This window comes from Portunus trituberculatus, chromosome 42 (genome assembly GCF_017591435.1).
Source record: "Portunus trituberculatus isolate SZX2019 chromosome 42, ASM1759143v1, whole genome shotgun sequence".
Classification (NCBI taxonomy): domain Eukaryota; kingdom Metazoa; phylum Arthropoda; class Malacostraca; order Decapoda; family Portunidae; genus Portunus; species Portunus trituberculatus.
The window spans coordinates 21245957-21265956 of record NC_059296.1 but is presented as its reverse complement, the minus strand read 5'-3'; the positions used below and the strand labels follow the sequence as shown (position 1 = coordinate 21265956).

Genomic DNA, 20000 nt, shown 5'->3' with positions numbered 1-20000 from the left:
ACACACACACACACACACACACACACACACACACACATACACACACACACACGAGGCACCATGTTTTCTCGTTTATATATTTATGAGGCACTATCTCATCGTGAACGTGATCAGCGACCGTAACACTTTCCTCCACAGTACACACAATTTCGCATCATTTTCCCTCACCTCATATACATTCAGTATGCAAATTGCCATCCCGGTGACGCACCCTCTGCCGTTCCCGCAAGCCACAGGGATCCTTATGGAGATGAGTGTGACGTATCTGCTTCCCTGCCCTGCCCGCCCTCATCACGAACAATAATGTATTTTAACTGTAAAGATTCAACGACTTCCTTTCTTTGTGATCTCATCTATTTGACTGTTTTCTTTGTCTGGTGCCACGCGCGAGCAATGGCTGTAGTCGCTTCCTGATTCCTGCGATGCTTTGTTTCACTACATTTCCTCGCATCCCTTGTCAAAACAGGTATAACTTCATGAAACTTTTCTTCTCCACTTTATTCATATTTTGGAAACAACACACTCATACACATCGCGCTATGAAAGAACAGTCAACACGGCAGTCACGCAGCTCACATAAAAAATCCATACATATAAGGTTGAAAAACAATTGTAAATATCAGTAATTCACCTTCACTGGCAGATCTAAGCCATCCGTACTCACCCACTCAAGAAACAACCTCGCTGCAGCACTTAGCACAACTGCCGAACATTCGCAGCGTTCTCTCTCTCTCTCTCTCTCTCTCTCTCTCTCTCTCTCTCTCTCTCTCTCTCGTTAAATTACTCGTCAACATAAGCACGTGTACCTCATTTCTTATTTCTCGCAGACCTTCGCACCAATACAAAAAAAAAAAAAATAATAATAAATAAATAAATAAATAAATAAAATAATAATAATAATAATAATAATTTTGCGACCAATTTAAAACAACACTCCAACATTTCTCCGACGTTTACAGCACAGCGAAAATAAAACATAACACAATAGTGAACAGTAAGAAAATATATATTTGTTGAGCACTTAGAGGATGAACATGGGGAGCAATACTCACAGCTGGGTCCTCCTGAGCTGGCGGCTTGTCACTCATGACAGATGGCGATGGTGAAGTGGGTCGAGGCAGGGAGTTGGCCCTCGACCCTCCGCCCACACTCAGGGTGTCCACACTCAGGGTGCTCCCCGGGGACCCGCTTCTGAGGGGCCAGGGACGGGGAGCAGGGTGTGGGGCAGAGATAGGATGCGAGGACATATGAAGAAGACAAGAAGACCAGTAGTGGAGGTGAAGTATAGAGTGATTCACAGGAGGCGTAAGGAAGAAGGAAGTGAGAGAGTGTCAAGGTGAGAAGACGTAGAGCAGAAGAGTATAAGAGACGGATAAAATAGAGATGGAGTTATGGCAGAGTGGTAGGGCAGCAAAGGTACAGAATCAGATTGGTGTGGTTAGATGGAGTGAGCCAACGTGTGAGGAAAGAAGTGTGTGTTTGGAATACGCATTGCGGCATTGTAAGGGCCGAGGCGGGAAGTGGAAGAGTTATGGAGGCGAGAAGTGAAGGACGTTGGACGTGTGGAGGACGGCAGCAGATGCAGCAGCAGATGTAGAAGCAGCAGGACGTAGTGGATCCATGTCGGGAGGGAGAAAGAAAGAGAAGAGACCATCATTAGTTTTCTTTCAAATACTGAGTGAGCTGCCTTTATGGCAGGTTAACTATAAGATAAATTTACTTAGTTACCCTACATTCATAAATCTGGTAGTCTGGTACATAATTCATTACCTTGATACGTTAAAACATATCTTCTCTAAATTTGTCCCAATGTGGTTAATGTTTCCTCGGTTTTAAATAACTTCATTTCACTAATTCTGCTACTATACAGCAATATTTTCCTCCAGATAGCATACGTAAAAGCGCATTTCAACGTTTTCTTCTTTTCTTTTCCCCGTCTATGCAACATTTGAGTATTTGGCTCCTCATCAACTCGGATTCTTTATTGTTTGTTGATTTCAATTCTTTCTCGGAATATATATATATATATATATATATATATATATATATATATATATATATATATATATATATATATATATATATATATATAAGCACAACACTACTGCACAACTGGGATGACAAACCCTCCCGCCATCCGCCATGTGCAGCAAGCATAGCAGGCACTAGGGCCGCGATGCTGCCGCAGCAAAATAAACATTGCGAAAAGAAAACGGATGGAAGCAAAGATGAAATATATGACAACAAAACATAAACAATATGACTTCAAAACAGAAATCCATACGAGAAACGCGACGGTGTTGACTGACACAACACATAAATATATAACAAAAATATTGACATACGAACAAACACATACAAAATACATACACACACACACACACACACAAACACACACACACACACACACACACACACACACACACACACACACACACACACACACACACACACACACACACACACACACACACACACACAGTTAAAGGTGATCACGGGCGCGAGAAACTCAGAGAAACCTAACCAGCTAACCAATCATCTTCCCAGTCTCTTGTGAAGCTCAAGAACCAATCAGATGCTTTTTGTGACCCAACAAGACTCAGACGTCCCTCTCAGCCGCCAAAACCCATTATCAAAGAAGCAGCCACTCAGACCCAAACTTTCGTCAAACTTCCGCAGCTTTCCAGAGAAATATTGGCGGAGCAGGACTTGGATGGACCGCAAAGACGAACTGCAGACTGGACGGCACTGGCGGCAGGACAAAGAGGGAGGGAGGTAAAGATAATAGACGCATAAAAACACATCCAGTACTTAATCCTTGAACGCTGATGGCATGAATTCCTCTTATATGAGTAACCAGAAGTGACTTAAATATAGACTAAATAACAATACAACGGGCACCGAAGTATTTGAGTTACTAGACTGTTTGGTGGTAGTACGACCTTCTAACTTTATATCCTAAATCCCAACGGACCATTTTACTCTTATTTCTAAAGAAACGAGAAAAGTCAGAGTAGTTAAGGCAACTCTACCTCTCTCATTTTAGAACGGCAAGGAAAATATGCTTGATTTTCCGGAATTTATCGTCAGTATAACCTCACTTCCGCATTTCATGTCCCCAGAGTGAGCGGGAAAGCCTTAATTAGGAAAATCGAAGCGTGAAATTGATTAGAACTCCCTCAGACGAATTATCCACACAATGAATTATCCCCGGCGTCCTTATCGCAATGACAAGCCAAAAACTTTTCCCAGCAGCAGTTATTGTGAAGGCGCTACAGTAATGCTATGCTGTATGCTCCGCCACCTCATGTATGTTGTATGTTCCATAATTTCATTACATGCTGTATGCTCCGCCGCCTCACGCTATGCTGTATACGCTCCGCCGCCTCACGCTATGCTGTATTCTCCACCACCTATCGCTATGCAGTATGCTTTATCACCTTATTATATGTTGTATGCTCCGCCACCTCACGCTATGCAGTATGCTTCGCCACTTCACCTTATGCTGTATGCTCCACCATTCATTCCTGAGTCATCATTTCTGTCTACAACTTAAATAATGAAATTTCATAAATACATCAAATACATAAGCCAAGATATATACATACAGCCAGCCAAAATAGGTATATATAGTATATATATATATATATATATATATATATATATATATATATATATATATATATATATATATATATATATATATATATACACACACACATATATGTACACACACACACACACACACACACACACACACACACACACACACACACACACACACACACACACACACACACACATCTATATACGATTATATATACAACTGTTTGAAGGAGACAACATCGAAGTGCGAGACACACAACATGTGAGGAAGACAGTATTTAGTTGTGGCTGCATGTAACTTTCGTTTCCCTTTGTAGCTGCCCCTTCCTCCTTCCTCCCACCTCTCTCTCTCTCTCTCTCTCTCTCTCTCTCTCTCTCTCTCTCTCTCTCTCTCTCTCTCAACACTTAGAACACTCTCCCAGCACGCGTCTACACACTCACTGCGACAACACAAACACTATACACTCCAAGGAATTACAACTCCCGACGACATTGCGGCCTGCCAGCGAACACAACGCCGGGGGGGAAGTGAGTGAGGCAGGGAGGGAGGCGGTGAGGGCAGTGCTCGTCACGCTGGCCAGAACAACAGCCAGTCTATCAGATATTCCAAAAGGTTGCTCGACAAGAATCATCCCGCATATAGCATGGCATTATTTTCCTCCAAAGTATTTCCAGCAGATTTTCCCGTGAAAGTTTCTGCGGGAGGAGGAGGAGGAGGAGGAGGAGGAGGAGGAGGAGAAAGAGAAAGAGAAAGAGAAAGAGAAAGAGAAAGAGAAAGAGAAGGAAAAGGAAAAGGAAAAGGAAAAGAAGAAGGAGGAGAAGAAAAAAGTAAAGAAATTAAAGATGAGAGGGAAAAGAAAAGTAAAGAAATTAAGATAAAGAGAGAGAGAGAGAGAGAGAGAGAGAGAGAGAGAGAGAGAGAGAGAGAGAGAGAGAGAGAGAGAGAGAGAGAGAGAGAGAGAGAGAGAGAGAGAGACGAACACTTGCACAAATGACCGAAAGCAAGAGAAAGTTTAACTAAGGAGTAAAGACTGAAAATAAAACCATAAAGAGAGACATGATGGTGAGTGTATGATTCTTTCGAGAGACCAGTAAGTGAGGAGGGAGTTGGTTTGTGGCTGACGAAGACTTCCAAACTCAACCACTTCATATTCCAACTAAGTCTTCCATTACTTCTTCCTTTCTCTCTCTCCATTCTCGATTCTTAAAGCACTTGAGCCTTTCTCACCTTTCTCTCTGCCTCGCCATTACATAAATCTTTAAGTTTTTTTCATTATTTCTCCTCAAACTATATTCTTACTCTTGTCCCTCTTCCTTGGCCTCGCTCCTCCTAAATATGAAATATATATTCTTATTTTCTCCTCCTCCTCTTACTCACACTTTTCGCTTTTCTATTCAACACACGCCGCCAATCTTTTGCCAACCTCTCTCTCTCTCTCTCTCTCTCTCTCTCTCTCTCTCTCTCTCTCTCTCTCTATATATATATATATATATATATATATATATATATATATATATATATATATATATATATATATATATATATATATATATATATATATATATATATATATATATATATGCTTCCGCTTCGCGCCACAGGAGAGGAGGCGAAGTGCAAGACGGAGAATGAAGGTGAGAAAGGCAGTGAGTGTGTGCAGCCAGCTAGTCAAGTTAATGCTCTCCCTATCAAGCCAATACAGCCGCTCCTAGCTTGCCCCTTCCCCGTCTCTCTCTCTCTCTCTCTCTCTCTCTCTCTCTCTCTCTCTCTCTCTCTCTCTCTAACCCTTTCTCCATTCATCCCTCACTCACTCGCTCACTCGCTCGCTCACTTGCTCCCTCTCCCTCTGATCGCATCTCCTTCATTCACGCACTTGTGTATTCATCCTTATATACTCTCTCTCTCTCTCTCTCTCTCTCTCTCTCTCTCTCTCTCTCTCTCTCTCTCTCTGAAAACTCTGGAATAACAATAAAAAGATGAATAATACAAAACACAACAGCAGGAACAATCATCATAATAACAATAACAATAATAATAATAACAATAACAATAATAATAATAATAATAACAATAATAACAATAATAGTAATGGTAATAACAATAACAACAATGACAGGTAATAATAGTAATAACAGTAATAGCACACAGACATTACCATCCAATATGTTAGATGCACAACACTTACCAACCATTTAAAGCACACACCACTTTAGGAACGGGGCAAGGGGTGGGGAGGGAGAGGCAGGGTGACGGACGGCAAGAGGGAGGGATGGGATGTGACGCATTACTAAAAGTGGGCCGAGTGGGAGAGAGGGAAGAGAAGAGACGAAAGGAAAGGAGTAAAGAAGGAAAGGAGAAATTAAAGGAAGGGAATGAGGGGAAAACGTAGCACATAGAGAGAGAGAGAGAGAGAGAGAGAGAGAGAGAGAGAGAGAGAGAGAGAGAGAGAGAGAGAGAGAGAGAGAGAGAGAGAGAGAGAGAGAGAGAGAGAGAGAGAGAGAGAGAGAGAGAGAGAGAGAGAGAGATTCTTCATATATATATATATATATATATATATATATATATATATATATATATATATATATATATATATATATATATATATATACACACACACACACACACACACACACACACACACACACACACACACACACACCACTCTGCCGGCACTCATGACTCTGAAGGAGGTAACACAGAAGTAGAAGCAGGATGTCCTCATACCACAGAGACCGCAGCGTTCCACGTCTTCTATTGTTGTTAATGCTTTAACTCTGTCAGACGCATTGCCTTTAGACCTCCCTTGTTTCCATTATCTGTTGCAAAACATTAATGGCGATTTTTCTTTACATGTTTCCTTAGTAAGCTGTGCGTTTCCTTTTCTACTACATCTTCCATTCTTTTATTTCTATCTCACTCTTTATTTCAGTGTAGTTTGCTCATTTTGGCTAAAGCGGATCGGCATCACGACCTGACGCGCCTCCATGACGCAACGTATATCAAGACTTCATGTCATAACAGACTGTGTAAGCAGCATGTCTCACTTTTTTACAGTAGGAGAAAACGAATATGATTAATATAAAGAGATTTGGAGAAAACTCAGCTTTTGTTTACTTCTTGTGCGCAGACTAAAACGGCCTCCAGTTATCAAGTGATCATTTAATGAGAAGACTTAAAGAGGCTCATCAGGAGTCAGTTATCAGTCAAGAGGAATCTAGCTGCTCGCCAGTTGTCGGCTATCTGTCAAGAGACTGCAGGTGGTGCCTGGCAGTCAGTAATCAAACAGGAAGAGTAAAGCTCCTCTCTGGTTGTCAGCAGTCAGTCACGGGGACTTTAGTGTGTCAGTAATCATTCACGAGGACTTTAACTGGTCTGTAGTCGGCGGTGATCAATCAGGAGCATTTCCAATAAGGGCCGTGCAGCTCCGCCTGATGCTGCCTTGTCTAACGAAGCGACGCATTATTCCCTTTTCATCAAACGCCCTTCCTAGCAAGCTTCTGTATTCCCAAGCACCCGTCCTTCGGCTTCTCGTACCGCCCGTCAACCGGCAAGGTATCCGGCGCTCGTCTCCAACAACACCCGTCCTCGGCAGGCTCCATCAATCACGCCATGCCCTCTGTCATTCCACGAGACTCATCTTTCATTCTGATCGTTTATCGGTAGTGTGGTTTTGCTGCACTTAGAGTCTCGTCGCCAGGTGTTACCAGTTGTGATACACGTTAGCACTACTATAGGCCTGCTAAAACACTGCCTCTAGACTACTTCTTGTAATCAACACGAAAATTAAGAAATCACTTCGGCATTATTTTAGTAGTAAAATCATACAAACACTTTGTTTTGGAGGAAATGCCTGGGGGTGCAGTAAAGCCCTATACTGCTTCCTGACCGCTTAAATGCTGTGGGGATGTTTTCATTATGTTTGTGACCTCAAGGTCAACTGTTGCACAGACTTAAGTGTCAATATATTTTGAAACATTTATTACCTAAATTTACAAGCTCAAATTAAATTTGATTTGGTACACAGTTTTATTTTCTTTTTCAGGCCAACCCCTTTTCTAAGGTTATGCAATATAAATGGCGTGTGGCATCAATTCCCAACTCTGCTGCCTGTATTAGTTTCCAGATGTGCAGCTGTTTCTCCAAAGTGCTCGCTGCTTGCAGCGTCAGCTGCTCACACGACTAGACACAGACCCATGGTGTAGAATGAATTATTGCCGCAATAATGCTACCCAGTTCCTATCAACACCATATTGGTGAACGAAATAGCAAGGTCTACATCTAGTTCCTAACACATGACGTAAAGCGCCCGACACCACTGGGATATGAGGTGAAAGTGACACACTGGGCCTGCATTGGTAGTGGGTAGAGACGCACTGTAACTGTACGTGGACTGCTGAAGACAATGAAGTCAAATGGTGGTAAGGCGGCGGGAACGTGACGACGCACGGGTGTCTGTGGCGAGGGTTACAGTAGTAACTGGAGGAGCATTATGGTGTATACACAGATACATACACTCACAGCAACACGGTTAGTAACAAAGAACAAGGAGTGGCGGTGAGACACGGGCGACCTTAGGTGAAGAGGGAGGAGGGTGACAGGTGCTCGGAAAAACGGTGCTCAGGGGACATGGATGCAGGAATGCGTGGGGGAGGGTGGCAGGGCCTCAGGAAGGGATGGACACAGGCACAATCAATGCAAAACTTGAGAGATAACAAACCTAGTATCATACCCCTGGCTGGTTCTTATGCTTGGCCGTCTGTTGGGAAGGGAGAGTCAAGTTAACAATGATGAGGGTAGCTCCAGGACTCTTGCCCGTTGTCTGGATACACTAAGACTAAGACACATTTCAAAAAGGAATTCACAGTATTCCTGGACACGCACACATGTCAATTCGTGTGGTGATGTGAACATGTGAGCCGCTCACTCTGTGGCTGGGCTGGTCTGCACTACAAAGTTATTACGTATGGAGGAAGGTAAAAACAAACAAACAAAAAAAAAAATAAATAAATAAATAAATAATTATACATATATATATATATATATATATATATATATATATATATATATATATATATATATATATATATATATATATATATATATATATATATATATATATATATATATATATATATATATATATATATATATATATATAGACGGACAATATATTTCAACACTTTGTGAAGATGGAAACAATTGATAAAGTGATAAAAAAATGAGAGAGAGAGAGAGAAGAGAGAGAGAGAGAGAGAGAGAGAGAGAGAGAGAGAGAGAGAGAGAGAGAGAGAGTGAGTGTGTGTGTGTGTGTGTGTGTGTGTGTGTTTCACTGTTTGATCTGCTGCAGTCTCTGACGAGACAGCCAGACGTTACCCTACGGAACGAGCTCAGAACTCATTATTTCCGATCTTCGGATAGGCCTGAGACCAGGCACACCACACACCGGGACAACAAGGTCACAACTCCTCGATTTACATCCTGTACCTACTCACTGCTAGGTGAACAGGGGCTACACGTGAAAGGAGACACACCTAAATATCTCCACCCGGCCGGGGAATCGAACCCCGGTCCTCTGGCTTGTGAAGCCAGCGCTCTAACCACTGAGCTACCGTGTGTGTGTGTGTGTGTGTGTGTGTGTGTGTGTGTGTGTGTGTGTGTGTGTGTGTGTGTGTGTGTGTGTGTGTGTGTGTGTGTATTTTTGGTGACCGAGATGACGTCCGCAGCCACAGTGCCAGACAACAGGTCGACCAGTGGCTGTCAGTGTGTAGTATTGTTTTATGTTGACAGATGATGAGATGCTTTCCTTACACTTCCTTTTATCAGTAAATCTCAAACAGGTTGCTACTTCTAGTTGTCGCCAACAATATGTGTATAGTTGCTTAAGTTACAAGAGGAAAAGAAAAAGAGCAACACAATCAAGAGAAAAGCACGGTTGGCCGAGCAGCCACACACCGGCAAGGAAGCAGGCAGCAACCGCTGACCCGGTGAAGGTACTCGCGGAACCCAATGACTGCCCCGCCCCACCTTGTCTCAAAGCCTACAGGTTAACGGTGATAAGACGCTACATAATCAATACAACACTTATCGTTTTCATCTAAGTTCTTCTAAATCATAAACAGAAAATAAGTTTCGCAGAGCTATGAAAATAAATGTATATGTAAAAGTTTTAAGAAATTGCAAAAATTTGAAAAAAAAAAAAAAATGTTTCGGAGTATTCTGAAAAAGAAAACTGAGAAAAATTCTTTTGTTTTCATAAAAGATACAGAACAGTTCAGTGACCACGGAGGCGAAGCCAGGTGGGACGCTGGAAGGGAGGGACTGCTGGACAGGAAGCTGATAGGCTGACGCACGCACCCCACACACACTCATGACGCTCATGGCAACACTAGCACCGAGGAAAGAGAAAGAGAGAGAGAGAGAGAGAGAGAGAGAGAGAGAGAGAGAGAGAGAGAGAGAGAGAGAGAATAATGATGACTAATAATGAGATTCCACTTGAGCGTAAGGTCTTCAGGTGGGTGAGCGACTCATATCGCACCTGCCCATCTCATCTGCGTGACAAGCAGGAGAAGAATCTTCAAACCATCGCTTTAAGTGAATAATGAGGTCTTTGTGTCTGCTAATGTTATCTCTCTCTCTCTCTCTCTCTCTCTCTCTCTCTCATGCGCATCACCATGAAGGCAGTATCCGATGTGTTCCATTGCCTCCCTCCTTCCTTCTAGCGGCAGCCATTCGCCTCCACTCTTTACTGCTCTTTCCTATTTGACGTGACAGAAAATGTGACACACAGCCTCTTCACAGCCCGACGTTGACCGCCATCCAATTCCCGAGCCTGCCATACCAACCCTGTTTCCCTAATCACCCTCTCCCCTTACCTAACAATGCCCATTCTTCCCTCACCATCTACTATTTCTTGCTGTTACCAACTTCCTCTTCTCTAGCGAACTTTCAACCGTCAATCTCATAATCTACTGATATATGGGGCCCATCTTCTTCCCCATCACAGCTTTTTGTCACTGCTCGAGCTGCCGTGTTCCCACTGGGGCAAAAAAACAGCGTCGTAACGGAGAGTGATGGAGAATGATTCCTGTTATAGACTAGTCATCGCACACGGCTACTTACAGCTCATCGGTCAGCGAGGCACAAACAAAACAAAACTCAGACTGATTAACTCTTCGGCTTTATTACCGTAAGAGACATTTCGATTTTAGACTACTAATTATATTTCTTCTAATCTTCCTTATCAGTATGGATTCTCTCTCTCTCTCTCTCTCTCTCTCTCTCTCTCTCGATACACACAAACACAGCGAATCTCCAAAGTTAAGTTGAACATGCGATTTTATTCCACGTAATTTCCATCGTTATTCTATCCCATAAACTTTGATTTAAGCCGATGCGATTGCGTGTTTCCGTGAGAGACTTCAATAAATAATTTAACGATAACACAATAAATCATGTGAAGGTAAAGTGCTCTCCCCCCCAACTCTCTCTCTCTCTCTCTCTCTCTCTCTCTCTCTCTCTCTAGCGACACTTATAACAAGTGATGCGTCATCCAATGCCGCGCCTCGCCAAACGCTACAAGACTGGGCGTCAGTCACTTCACGGCGCCACTTCTGCGCTTCATGACGCGCATCCCCGGTATTTGTATTCCACTCACCTAAAGCCGGTAGTGAGAGTCCAGTCTGGTTTTGGAATGCAGAAGCTGATTGGTTTTCGAGCTCCAAAGCCCACCCAGGCTTCAGTTGCCAGTAGCGTGTCAACAGAATATGTAAGTGTGACGAAATTTTCTTCGATGGTAGCAACAAAGGTGGTGCGGATCATCAAGTTGCCACTCCTGCCCTGGATGAGGAAGGCCGCCTAGAGGACACCTCGTCGACACCCTCTGATCCCTGATACGATCATGAGTCCTTCAGATACACACACACACACACACACACACACACACACACACACACACACACAGAGGTTTTTCACGGACACGCAACCGAAAACCTCGGGGAAAAAATCGTGTATTTTTCTCTTTTTCAAATTCAGTAATATTTGCTAGGATTTTATTCTGGATGTCTTCCTCTCTCTCTCTCTCTCTCTCTCTCTCTCTCTCTCTCTCTCTCTCTCTCTCTCTCTCTCTCCTGTACCCAGAAATGGAAGCAAAAGTGGGGCGCGGTAATTACGTTCTGAATGAAGCTGTTAGCTCCCCTCAGGGCCCCACCACACCCTTGACCCGCCGCTGTCACCATCGCCGCCACTATCACCTAAGAGGCTTGTCTGTGGTTAGGAACGTGCCCTTGTTAGGTTCTCTTATGTGTGCTGGTGGTGGTGGTGCTGGTGGTGCTGATGTTGCCAGGAAGTGACCCTCGGACTCCCTTCCTCTTAACCTTTGACTTTCAGCGCGACAGTATAGCAGAGAGAGAGAGAGAGAGAGAGAGAGAGAGAGAGAGAGAGAGAGAGAGAGAGAGAGAGAGAGAGAGAGAGAGAGAGAGAGAGAGAGAGAGAGAGAGAGAGAGAGAGAGAGAGAGAGAGAGAGAGAGAGAGAGAGAGAGAGAGAGAGAGAGAGAGATAATACCGACGCGCGCACACACACATGTAGAGATTTATAGGTCATAGGTCATGTTCTACCCTATCAACAGGTGTGTGTGTGTGTGTGTGTGTGTGTGTGTGTGTGTGTGTGTGTGTGTGTGTGTGTGTGTGTGTGTGTGTTACGAGCGACGTTGCATCCCTCGAACTGACTGACATCAATTCCAACTCAACTGCCACTGGCTTTCACCCTTCCGGAGAGAGAGAGAGAGAGAGAGAGAGAGAGAGAGAGAGAGAGAGAGAGAGAGAGAGAGAGAGATGGCGGCAAAAAGAAAAAAAGAAAGAGAAAGAGAAGAGACATCTGGCGGTGAAATGTAGTGAGGATGGAGTCTTCTGCCGGAATGGGAGGATAAAATGAGGAGTGAAGGCAAGACATGGAGAGGGGAGAGGTGATGACTCGGGAACGGGGTGGCGCAGGAAGAATTGATGGTACTGTATTTTTACTGTATTCATACATTAAACAGGGATGTATATATAAAAAAAAAGAAGGGCTCTGGCAGAGAGAGAGAGAGAGAGAGAGAGAGAGAGAGAGAGAGAGAGAGAGAGAGAGAGAGAGAGAGAGAGAGAGAGAGAGAGAGAGAGAGGAAGGGAAGAAAGTAGGTAAAAACGTAGCTTGATAGATATAAAATGATAGATAGATCGACATATAGATGGATAGATAAATGCAAGAATACCATTTACCACCCAGGAAAATATCAGTGTCAGTGGGAATAACTAACAAGAGGTAGTTCAAATGTATAGCGACTGAAGAATGTTAGAGGTTATGGGAGCAAGATTACCTTATGAGAGATTCACTGAGAGGCATTTTGTGAGGAAGCTGTATTATGAAAGTGTGATGTGAGGTAGAAGTAGAAATGTTACTTGTAGCTAAGTCTGTACAAGGGACTTATCCGTCCTTGTATTGAGTACTCTTCGCATGTTTGTGGGAGTTCAACTCGCAAAGTTTTTATTAGACAGGGTGTAATCTAAAGCTTTTCATCTCATCAACTCCTCTCCTCTGACTGATTGTATTCAGCTTCTTTCTCACGGCCGGAATGTTGCATCTCTTGCTATCTTCTACCGCTATTTTCATGCTAACTGCTCTACAGATCTTGCTAACTGCATGCCTTCCTTCCTCTTACGGCCTCCTTGCACAAGGCTTCCTTTTTCCTCTCATCCGTATTCTGTCCATCTCCGTAATGCAAGACTTAACCAGTACTCTCAATCATTCATACTCTCTCTGGTAAACTCTGGAACTCCCTGCCTGCTTCTGCATTTCCATCTTCCTACGACTTAACTTCTTTTAAGAGGGAGATCTCAAGACATTAACTTTATTTTGTCCCTGTCTTTCGGATTACTCTAGTAATCCCTAAGGGAACTGGCAAATAAGTGGACCTTTTTTTTATTTTTTGTTGTCCTTTGCCAACTTCCCATCTCATATAAAAAAAATATTAAGGGAGGCATGGCAGGGATAGAATATGGTGTAGATGACATGCAATGGAGGATAAGGGGCGGGCCAGATGAAACAAGCTGATCTTTTGCATCGCACAAATTTGTTCAAGTAAGGCGATTTCTCGAAGGAGGGCGTCATCTTACAGTGGCGCCTCGCATGGAATTCATGATTAACATGATTTTCCTTCAAAGGGAGAAGAAGAGAGACAGTTGCAAGACGCGTGTGCCGATCCTTTTCTTTAAAAACTCTACTCGAAGTTGCACAATTTTTAGGGGCCCTTTTCCAGTTCTATTGACAGATTAACAACATTTTCATTTTATTAACAAGATAAGCACTTTTGAAAACGTGACTAATTATGTCTGTGGTCTTTGAAAATAGTCGTTAAGAGAGAGAGAGAGAGAGAGAGAGAGAGAGAGAGAGAGAGAGAGAGAGAGAGAGAGAGAGAGAGAGAGAGAGAGAGAGCAGAGCAGAGCAGAGCAGAGCGTTTCGGAATACAGGCTTATGCTGCCAGTTAATGTGTGAGGCAGCAGAGAGAATGCTAGACACGTGTCAGCTACGTTAAGATTAATCCTCCTGCTATGTGTCAAGGGTGGGGCGGGTGTCACAACAGGGTGGCGTCAAGGTTATTCTCAACCAACGCAGGAATGGCTTCCTTTCAGGGATCTGTGTCTGGCTGTCTAGTGTTGACAAGTGTGTTACGGTTCTTTTCCATGGGCGGCAGTGTTGATAAAGAGTATGGACTCTTCTTCAGTGTTAAAGGTGGAGATTTGAGTGAAAGTGGTCTTGGTTGAGTGTGTGTGTGTGTGTGTGTGTGTGTGTGTGTGTGTGTGTGTGTGTGTGTGTGTGTGTGTGTGTGTGTGTGTAGTTAATAAATTTGTTGTGACTTTGATGGCATCGTAATGTTTAAGAAATGTCATGGGTGAGTTATAAGCGTTGCCCGGACGCTTACAAGATCTATTGTGTCTAAGGAATGAATGTGGTGGAAGGAGTGTTTGTGGTGTTCCCAGGGGAGGCGTGGGAGGTGGTGTTGAAACAAATAGGAGAAGCCGTCAAGTACCACGACAGGGAACATGTATGATTCATGAAACGGGGAGCATGTATGATTCACGATACAAAGGAGTAAATAATGAACAGCCGACCTTTGGACCTTTGGGATAGATAGGTCATGGCGTCAGGTCACGTCCAGCCTTATTCTGACAATTCAAAAGTATGATCAAATGTTCGAATGTTTTTCACTGCTCTCCTTTAGTAACTGTTTTCCCGGAGTCATTACACTAAAAATGAACACCAAGCTAAGACCATGACAGAATGTGTGTTGCACATATTACATTTACATTTACCAGTGCCTGCAAGGTCAGCGAGCAGTGAGAAAAGTAAAGCCAATCGATGCATACGAGGGAAGCTGTAAAACCTGGACGGAAATAGAAAGATAATAAGATAGGAAGGGATGCAGGGCACAGGGGGAAAAGGGGAAAGAAAGAGAAATAGTAAAAGAGAGAAGAGCTGACGGGTGGGTGAAACAAAGGGACAAGGGAAGAAGAGAGAGATGGGAAAAGAGGAAAAGCACACGTGTAAAGAGGAATAACAGGAAAAAAAGTGAAGCGACATGGTGTATGGAATGGATCCGATAAAAAAAAAAAAAAAAAAAAAACACGGGGAGGCAGAGAGAGAGAACGACGATGATTAGAGAAGTGAGGGAGTGGAGGCGAGGTGAGAGACGCAGGCATTAAAGAAGGAATGGAGGGGAGAGCTTTCACACTAGAGCCATAAAGACCACCCTGTTGAGATAATGATAGCACTGATGTCGCCATGACACATCCACTAACCCGAGAAATATATATAAAAATACCAGACCATTCAGACCCGCAACACAGGCTAGAGGAGGTCCCTTGCACATTGAGAAATTTACATTAATAATCAGAATACTGGCTCTGCACACCTGATGATTTCTCCACCTCACAGGAAAGAAATGAACCTGTTATATGTCAATAATATTAAGACTGGCATGAGGGAAAACCAATTCTTAGAGGGAAAAATTAACGTCAACCTGTTAGGGAGAAAAAGACGTGTTATTTGCATTAGTGCGTGAAGTGCTAATCACTATGGTGTAGACTTGGTTTCACTTATGAGAGTTCAGCTGAACTGTCATAAGTGTCTAAAGTTTTCGAAATGCTACAGATGTGAACACGGTACGACGGCAATGCTCCTTCCTGTCCTTCTCTACACCATCAGTCCTGTTATGTGATGATGAATATGCTATATACATATACATATATATATATATATATATATATATATATATATATATATATATATATATATATATATATATATATATATATATATATAGAGAGAGAGAGAGAGAGAGAGAGAGAGAGAGAGAGAGAAAGAGAGAGAGAGACTGTGTGTGTGTGTGCCATGAACAAATGGCCTGTAATAAAGAGAGGGTGAACTTTATTGAGAGGCGGAGAACTTGCACTCTATATATAGCGGACTAATGCACTTGTTAGTGAGAAAAATTGTTAGATATAAAGCAGGTCTCATGGTGGAGCTTAAAGGGGCTGTTACAGAGCACGACCCGAGGCGCGGCAGGGCTGTGGGGGAGGCAGGCGGATATTAGTGCAGGGTAAGCGTTCTGTGAAAAAAAAGTTAATAACAATTACAGTTTTAAAATAGGATTCTAACCATAAATTAGAAGTAATTGCTAATTGCTAATTGTGTGTGTGTGTGTGTGTGTGTGTGTGTGTGTGTGTGTGTGTGTGTGTGTGTGTGTGTGTGTGTGTGTGTGTGCGCAGGGGTGATACGCACCTAGGGAGGGTGCCGGTCTGAGGCACCTGCAGAGAGGGATGCGGGGTAGGCCCCGAACTCCCTCCGTCCGTAGCATGATGGTCGTGAGCTGAGGGAGGGCCGGATGGGCGAGAGGGCAGGCGTGAAGGAACTTCCTCCTGCACCTCAGCCTCAGATTCCTCCTCAGAGCTGCTTGGTTCCAGCATGACGACGGCGCGGGTGGGGGCGTGGGTGTCCCGGCACCTCTTTTAACCTGTAAACAAGAGAAAATACGTGTGAGATAAAGCAAAGGAAAGAAAAAAACGTAAAAGAATCCCTATAATTACTCGCCTCGCACTTTTTTTACTGTGAGTTCGTGTGTGTGTGTGTGTGTGTGTGTGTGTGTGTGTGTGTGTGTGTGTGTGTGTGTGTGTGTGTGTGTGTGTGTGTGTGTGTAACATGGTTCAGTTAGGCTGTTGTGATAAGAAATAGCACAGAAGATAAACATTTCTACCAAATAAAAAGTTTCCTACCAAATCTCTCTCTCTCTCTCTCTCTCTCTCTCTCTCTCTCTCTCTCTGTAAGGAAAGGCACAACATTCCAAGCGAACTAGCAATTCTTGCATTCGTGATTAAGTTTCATTGTGTTACTTGTTAATGCTTAGTTCAACTCTTATAAACATCTGAATAGCTGCATGACACTCGACACTTATTCATTCAGTCATTTGAAGGATATTAGTTCAGTCAGCATGTGGCGACTGTTTACAGTGTACCTGGGAGTCCTCCTTCTTCAACAAACTTCCATCTTTAGATTACCTAAATATGGAAATTCTCATCCGCATTGTTCTGCACTGTCCACGTAGCTTCTAAGTTAGTAAGCGGACGTTAAAGCAAGACCGCACAGTATACACAACAATGCGCTGAGACAAGCACCGCCATTACTACGTTGTTGTTCTCACGGGAAAAGTTACATGCACTCAAGGCCAGCCACTCTCATTAGCCAGGCCGGCCACTCCGCGGTATTGTTGCTGGAATAGTATCTTGCGGTGATTGCACATGTTACACTTTAGAGCTCTCCGTGTTAATTACCCTTGAATTTCTCTGTTTTACTGTAACTGTTTCTCACAAGGAGGACGTGCTGAACACATCAAGGTGAATAGCCTCACCTTCTCCATACTAATTAGTGCCTGACCCACCGAGGACTGAGTTTGCCGTGGTGCCCAGTGCCGCACCTTTAAGATGACGCCAGACGAGAAAATTTAATGATCCACTTCACCGTTGACGTCGTATATAAAAGGAATAACAACAGCATGCCTGAAATGTATACCCAAAGGCTGGAGGGATATGGATAGTGTGCACTGCTGCTTTTCAAACAAAACAAACAAAAATAAATTGATGAAACGCACCCTTGATTCACATTGGTTTGCTATGCTTACTCACACTTTAAGCTGATAAGGTGTCAACAAACGCAATTCATGAACATGAATTCCGATGTGTCATATTAATTTTTCTTCCGTAAGGTATTACCATGCACGGCTGCCGCTGGGGCGCCATGAAGTGACGGAGGCATAGAAATGGTCGAAAATCCCAGGTTATTTTCCTGATATTCCCGCCAGCTTGTATCACGTGACATATACGCCGATAAATCTATTTATTTAATGTCAAGGGCATTTGTTCATATATATATATATATATATATATATATATATATATATATATATATATATATATATATATATATATATATATATATATTGCAAATTCATGACGCGTCTTTAAATTCTGTTTAAGTCTGCCGCGCATTAGGCAGATGAGGAGGCAACTTTGCATAAGTTCTGCGAAAAATAATGCGCTGATGGACTTTAATAAATGTTGTCGCTGAGCTTCAGGAACTAATTTAACGCCAAGCTGCTTCCGTCATTATCACCACGACGGGGATGGGGAGTGTTGTGTTGGGGCATGCTGACAGGAGCCAAGCCACGGCCAGGCCTTGCTCTACCCGAGTGTCAACAGATCTAAGTAAAGTAGAGTTAGTGAGAGCCGAATTGCTACTTCTTCCACAAGAAAAACATCTCCCTAAAACAAGTAGGAGAACGATATTACGGCAAAACTTGTAACATTAGGACGAGTCTCCTTTCCTTCCTTTAGCCTGCACTACTGAAGATTGCCGCGTTCTTTAACTGTATGATTACGAAACCAAGGAAAGTAACGTCCATTCCTCATAATAGACGGTAACTTTACTAAGCATTGACACATACAATGCCGCAGACAAGTTCCGATGACTCATGTTCTAAAAACACTCTTCACATCCACACCATCTCGCACCTCTTCCTTAAATTGTCTTAATGCACTTTATCTCAGTCCAATAACTGGTACAGCCCCATATAAGTTTTGCAGTTTGCCAAACATAATACCTTTAAAATCTCTCTCTCTCTCTCTCTCTCTCTCTCTCTCTCTCTCTCTCTCTCTCTCTCTCATATGTCTGATATAATCTCTGTATTGGTTCAGTAGCTGTTCTCCACCACATTGCTACAATATATAAATTTTGTTGTGTTTTGCTTTCAAAATTAAGTAAACAAACATATTATAGCTTTTTCTGCTAGAGCTGGGTTTCAGAATGAACTGTGACGGCTTGCCTGAGAGAGAGAGAGAGAGAGAGAGAGAGAGAGAGAGAGAGAGAGAGAGAGAGAGAGAGAGAGAGAGAGAGAGAGAGAGAGAGAGAGAGAGAGAGAGAGAGAGAGAGAGAGAATTCAATCCCATGCAAACCATCCAGGCGGCCATTTCATATAATTACAAGTCGCCGAAATCAGTAAAACGTTCATCTAAGTCCTATGAAAGAATCAGCTGAGTGGAAACACCGTAAGGCGAAGATGTACTTTTTCTACCTTTTTCTTCAGTTTCTTTCTGCTACAATTTACCTTTCTTCCGAATACAAGAGTAGGTCGAGCATACATATTTCTGCTACATATAAAAGAATGTTTCCAATACAAGAGAAAATATCTTTATCTTTTATACCTTTTCTTGTGAACTCTAGAACTCCAGTGCTTACTTCGGAATTTCCTCCTTCCTATGATTTCAAGTATTTCAAGAGAGAAGTTTCAAGACACTTTTTACCATTTAAGTTTGTATAATACGTTTGGTTCTTTAAACACTGACACTTCAATGATATTTCTTCCTATCCCTTTTTCTTTCCATCCTTTATGTTGCCCTTGACCAATGCACCCACTTCAAAAAAAAAAAAAATAAATAAATAAATAAAAAATAAAAAGTAAATAAAATAAAAATACGGAGGCACATTTTCTCTACACGGTAACAGACAATAAAATTACCGAACAAACCCAAACTACCTGCAAGTAAGTAACATTTTCCCCACTGATTACTTTTCCATTCAATTTCGTCGATCATCATCCAGAATAAGGCCCAGCGTACCGCCGTGGTTCTGGCTTGCGGTTGGATGGCGGTCCCGGTACTGACAGGTGGTGAAAAAAGGAAAACGAAGAAAATGAAGCCTTCTCAGAACAGCACCATTAAGTGAGATTGGACTTCCTCTATTCTCTGCGTGTGTGGGAGTTGACAGGTAACTTACTTAATGGTTTTGTGAACTAGTAATGCATGCCGAGGAGTC

General features: G+C 42.8%; 1 protein-coding gene across 19 annotated transcripts in view; it reads right to left on the bottom strand.

Annotated features, from left to right (window-relative positions):
- The window catches only part of LOC123517573 (calcium-dependent secretion activator-like), a 1686808-nt gene that overhangs the window by 1551645 nt on the left and 115163 nt on the right, over window positions 1-20000 (bottom strand). For 15 of the 19 annotated variants that reach the window (XM_045277817.1, XM_045277814.1, XM_045277824.1 and 12 more), the window contains exons 2-4: window positions 16419-16650; window positions 8325-8363; window positions 1053-1191 (exon numbers count right to left, since the gene is read on the bottom strand). In XM_045277817.1, coding sequence (XP_045133752.1) covers window positions 1053-1191; window positions 8325-8363; window positions 16419-16603 — 363 coding nt within the window. In that variant the 5' untranslated portion in view covers window positions 16604-16650. The remainder of the gene's footprint in view (window positions 1-1052; window positions 1192-8324; window positions 8364-16418; window positions 16651-20000) is intronic. The other 4 variants (XM_045277816.1, XM_045277821.1, XM_045277827.1 and 1 more) reach the window with 4 other exon arrangements.